The sequence below is a fragment of the Neolamprologus multifasciatus genome, chromosome 16, assembly GCF_963576455.1.
Source record: "Neolamprologus multifasciatus chromosome 16, fNeoMul1.2, whole genome shotgun sequence".
Taxonomy (NCBI): Eukaryota; Metazoa; Chordata; class Actinopteri; order Cichliformes; family Cichlidae; genus Neolamprologus; species Neolamprologus multifasciatus.
Window position 1 is genome coordinate 7,085,046 of NC_140454.1, and position 6,000 is coordinate 7,091,045.

The 6,000-nt window shown below is 37.0% G+C and overlaps 1 protein-coding gene across 1 annotated transcript; it reads left to right on the forward strand.

Moving 5' to 3' along the window:
• The first annotated feature begins 4,482 nt into the window (after window positions 1–4,482).
• LOC146500162 (olfactory receptor 4N2-like) lies at window positions 4,483–5,654 on the forward strand. The gene is made up of 2 exons (XM_085136695.1): window positions 4,483–4,871; window positions 5,186–5,654. The coding sequence occupies exons 1-2, from the start codon at window positions 4,498–4,500 to the stop codon at window positions 5,652–5,654; spliced, it is 843 nt and encodes a 280-aa protein (XP_084992821.1). The 5' UTR covers window positions 4,483–4,497.
• The last annotated feature ends 346 nt before the right edge of the window (window positions 5,655–6,000 follow it).

Here is a 6,000-nt window from a genome sequence, read left to right on the forward strand (position 1 = left end):
TGGAACCTTCCATTCCTACCACTGCACAAGCTGGTGTTTGCCAATATTATGCAGCGGACTGAGCCCATTTGTTTAGTCTCGTCTGCCACTGCGAATCCATCTCTTTCTTCACCTTCTTCTCTCCTGACAAACCCCTCATCTTAGGTTATTCCTGGCTGGAAAAACATAACCTCCATATTTTCCTTCAATATTTTCCATTTATTCACCTTGCGCAATTTGTTTAATGAAACATTTTGTAGTTTTTTAAAACATCAATGAATGAAGAATTAAATGTTACCTATATAACTTTTGATGGACATGTGGAAATGAACAAATACAGATATTTTTATTTTTTTTATTATTTTAACATTATATATTCTAATAACTTGCAGTAACTCTATTATTATATACCTCATTTTGATCCATAAAAATCTCCATGAACCTATGTACACTTTTATTGCAGAATTGCTCCTGAACGTTGTTTTTTACGCCACAACTATTTACCCAAAACTCCTGATTGACTTTTTATCTGAAAAACAAATCATATCATATTCAGCATGTCTCTTTCAGTTTTCCATAATTTATTCTCTAGGTTGTTCTGAGTTCTTTCTCTTGGCAGCCATGGCCTATGACAGATATGTGGCTATTTGTAAGCCTCTACAATATCCTCTAAAATGTCATAAATTTAATTTGTAAAATTTTAACCTGTTAATAGCTGATAACATTTTTCTGGGTGCATGTTCGTTGTAAAAATGCCATAGTTTAAATCTGTTTTACGATCATAGTACTTATTTTTTTACAATTATTTTTTTATATACTTACATAAACGCTAGAGGGGAAACTTTACTAAAAATTATATTCATGCTGGCAGGTACTATGTTAAATCTTCAAGAAAATTTTCTTCATCAGTTAATCATATATAGTGTTAATTGTCATGTATAATTCAAAGTAAATGAGTAAAATGTTTGGAGTTTTCAGCTCTCTGTTCTTGTGAAAAAAAGGCTTTCCAGATTCATTTTAGACTTATAACCCTAAGTAGGCAAAATGAGGAAAAGCATTTTTCATGTGACTACAAATTGTACAAGTTAAAAATTTGGCATTTAACACTCACACCCAATACTTCAGACAGTTAGGATAAACAGTTAATTTAGATAAACTTGTATTATTTTTGACTGACAGTCAACAGAGGCCACAAGCATGTTTCAAATCAGAACCTTGATGCTATGACAGTGTTTACGGTACACCAGTACTACACTAGTAGAACAGGGGAATGTAAATGGTAAATGGTCTGTATTTGTATAGCGCTTTACTTGGTCCTAAGGAGCACACATTCACACACACATTCACACACTGGTGATGGCAAGCTACATTGTAGCCACAGCCGCCCTGGGGCGCACTGACAGAGGCGAGGCTGCCGGACACTGGCGCCACCGGGCCCTCTGACCACCACCAGTAGGCAACGGGTGAAGTGTCTTGCCAAAGGACACAACGACCAAGACTGTTGGGGCTGGAACTAGCAACCTTCTGATTACAAGATGAACGCCCAACTCTTGAGCCACGATCGCCCAGAAAGGACATTAACTTGCAGTTTATACATTTGTTTTGCATATGTGTTGTGAATGGAGACTAAATAAGTAATGAAGACTAAATAGATTAAGAGGTTTATACATTCTCATCTAAATGCTTCAAAAATTATATCTGCAGGCCAGAGACAGTACATCTGAATAACCATTTATCAAGCAGTAGGGTCTGATTTCCTTACCTACTTTTTAGCTTGATTTCTTTCTCAACATGAGAAAATGCATCACCACTGACTGAGATACACTACCAAGTGGCCGTGATAGTGTATAGCAGTGGCATGTAATGACTTTTAAAGAAAGGCCTGCAAAAACAACTTGAGTGTGTTATGGCTTGAGGATGAGTCTCTCGCAAAAGCTGCTGTCCTGACTCATAAGAGTGTTTTTTTTAGGTATTCAAGCCTTTCATTTTCTGAAGGTATTATCTGTGTGGTGGACCAAGTTCCCATCACTATTTTAAGAGATACCTATGACACAATGTGGTGCAGTGCCTTTTCTGACCAGATTTCCTATGGCTCAGATTTGTTGATGTGGGGAATAAAATAGTGCCACTGATACCAATCATTTGTGTTTGGCTATAGAGTGCAGCTCATTAAAGCTCTCAAACGCAACTATGATTACCTGTTTGTCTGCTGCCCAGAAAAAAAATGCATATGACCCAGCCGTGTCATACATACTCAGTGATGGTATTTTACTGAAATACAAAGAAAAGATTCCCCAGAATCTGGAATGGAGTGTGATGTGGACACTCAGGTGGTGGTGCCAAAAGAGTACTGTCTTCAGGCTTTGCCTGTGATCACCATCTGCCTGGCTATTTAAGAATTAGGTAAACTTATGACAGAGTACTCTGCTATTTTTAATTTACACAAGTCATGTCAGAGCTGGCTATTAAGCAGTGAGTGTCCAGTGCCTATCACACTGTGTAGGTTTTGCTGATTCATATATTCATAGAGTGTGTTACACATTAAACAGACTCTCAATCAAGGGCGTAGATTTGGTTTTGGCATTGGTGGGGACGGATGATTCAGCCACCGAACCCTGCCCTGTTTCTTTTTTTTCCTTTTTGTCTTTGCTTCTTGATAAAATAAAATAAGTAAATATACTTGCCTATGTATGCTATTCTACGTGCTTTTAAACCATTTAAAATTACAATTCATAGTTTTATATGTGAATCATATAATGTTAAATTACTATTAAACAAATGACTAAGTATTTTAGACTTTAGTTTACTTCAGCCATATTCCATATAAATCAGGTATCATACAAAAATAAAAACAGCTTCAAATACAGTCATGACAATAAAAGAATATGACTTTAAGGACTTAACAACATTAGTTCAGTTATAGTGCACCAACATCTGTTATACTTTGGCACTAAGGGAACACTGAATGACCTGGTGGGTTTTGTCCATAAAACTACTCATCTAAGATTACCACAAAGTAAAAGATCTCTTAGCAAAATTATGCAACATTTTAGGCAGTATTGCCCCGATCAAGTCAGTGAGCTGGGATTTTTTATTCTAAACATGAACTACTGTTACAACAACAGACATGGACTACTGGTGCCCCACACAACAACTCAATGTCCACTATGTGAAGGAGCCAAACACATGCCTTCTCCTCTCGTTAACCTATAGCACCAAATCATCAGTCAGTCACCTGTGACCTCGCCTCTTCACCTCTGTCCGAGCTACAACATGGCAGAGCTGCCTCTGTCACCTGACAAATAACAGTGAGACATTCCAAATACATGCAGTCACACATGTGCTTCAAATACAGTAATGAACCACCAGGTCATCATCCAATTTCACCTGTGATCTTGTGTCACCATTGCTCTTTGAGCTTTGTGTTGGTTCTTCTGTCACCTGACAAATAGGACATAGATGACAATAAGAATAAATTGTGTAGCTGCTTCAGTGTTTCTGTGAATTTGTGCAGATCTTGACTTATCAGTAATGTTTGTAGGGTGAGTGCATTTTAAAACTGTGCAAACTGCACTACAAGGTGGAATATTTGCAAAATCTGACTACCTTATTATATTTTGTCTAAAAAATTAACCCTATGAATATGTCAGTACCATTAGGATGAAATTATTGTGTCACCAACATTTTAACTTTAGACATATAACTTTAACAGCCTCTGTAAACTAATATCCTGGCTTGCTAGAGGCTGCCGTTTAAAAAAAAAAAAGTTTCAATCAAAATTAGAAATGCTACTCTGAGACTGAGATAACTAATAGTGCTGCCTGCTGTGCAGTTATTTTCCAAAACACGTTATTCATAGGTACATACAATTTTAGACTGATGTGGGCCAAAGCCTAGCATAGCCTGTAACATTATTATGACGGACACATTTTATGCGTTAAATTGGCTTTAAGTGACTTACAGGTTTCTTTGAAAAATACTTTCTTATATCCAGGTTCTTCCTTGTTGCTGCCATCCTTCTCTCCTCCTTGCAGGTCCTCGCAGCGCAGGCTTGCTGCTGCTAAAACTAAACAGAGCTCCCTGAAAGGCACAGCCAATCACATTGGCCATATTTGTCACATGACGTAGGAGTCCAGTAGAGAACGTAATTTAACTCTTTCTGCACCTCTGGGTGAATGAGACGTTAACAGATCTTTTTTTCTTTCTATCGGGTTTGTTTTTCTTTATTCGAAGAGATCGAATTATTGGTGGGGACAATTCAATAACCGCTGGATATTGGTGGGGACGTGTCCCTTCTGTTCATGACAAATCTACGCCCTTGCTCTCAGTTATAACAGCACGCAAGCCAGGTTACATTATATCGTATTTGGAGTATTTTTTATTTATTCTGGTTATGTGATTAGTCATACAATGTCTGCTTTTTCAAGACATCGATGGATGATGAGTTAAATGTTACCTATATAACTTTTGATGGACATGTGGAAATTAACAAATACAGATATGTTTATTTTTTTTATTATGTTCAAAGTATATATTGTAATAATTTGCAGTAACTGTATAATTTTATACCTCATTTGTATTCATAAAAATCTCCACGAACCTATGTACATTTTCACTGCAGCTTTGCTACTGAACTGCGTTCTTTACATTACAACTATTTACCCAAAACTCGTGATTGACTTTTTATCTGAAAAACAAATCATATCATATTCACCATGTCTCTTTCAGTTTTCCATAATTTATTCTCTGGGTTCTTCAGAGTTTGTCCTCTTGGCAGCCATTGCCTATGACAGATATATGGCTATATGCAAACCTCTACAATATCCAACCATCATGAGAAAAAGCACTGTGAGTATTTTCCTGGTCATAGCTTGGCTTGTACCTGTATTGCAGGGGCGATCGTGGCTCAAGAGTTGGGAGTTCGCCTTGTAACCGGAAGGTTGCCGGTTCGAGCCCCGGCTTGGACAGTCTCGGTCGTTGTGTCCTTTGGCAAGACACTTCACCCGTTGCCTACTGGTGGTGGTCAGAGGGCCTGGTGGCGCCAGTGTCCGGCAGCCTCGCCTCTGTCAGTGCGCCCCAGGGTGGCTGTGGCTACAATGTAGCTTGCCATCACCAGTGTGTGAATGGGTGGATGACTGGATATGTAAAGCGCTTTGGGGTCCTTAGGGACTAGTATTTACTATATAAATACAGGCCATTTACCATTTATTGCAGTCCAAGCAATAGGAATGGCTAAAAGTAAACTGTGTACCTTTCATTTAAAATCAATATTTTGTAACAATACAATTTACACTTTTCAGTGTGTAAGATCAAGGTTAGTTACTGTATTTGGTATAATTTGTTATATTGATTTTGTGATACTTCCTCTTCTTTTTATAGTTTTCACATACACAAAGATATTTATAGTCTCTTATCACAGCCGTAAAGAAATCAAGAAAAAAGCTGCAGAGACCTGTTTACCCCACATACTGGTTTTAATGAGCTTTTCCTGTTTAGGTGTCTATGATGTAACCATATCTCGAGTGGAATCAGATTTCCCTAAAACTGCACGCTTTATAGTGTCATTACAGGACACTTTGTATCAACCTTTATTTAATCCATTAATATATGGGCTTAAAATGAAGGAAATTTCTAAACATCTAAAAAGGTTGTTTTGTCCAACAAAATTTTTTTGATGCATCAATAAGTTCCTCATTTCAGAAAATATACTTATTAAATATTATAAACTCATGAAATTGATTTGGTCCACATATTTTACACCTTTTTTTGAATGAATTAATCAGTGAATTTTTACTGTTTATGATTGCCCAGGGTGCATGTCTATTGTAACATCATGTTGTAAGATTGTTGTAATATAAATGTTATAGTTTAAATGTTATAGTTACAGTTAAAATACTGGTTTTTAGACTGCTGCACAGCGCAAGAACTCAAGAGTAAAACATTTACAAATTCCAGCAAAATGAATTAAACTAATGCTGACATGTACTATGTTCAGAGAGCTTTCTTCATCCGTTAATTTTA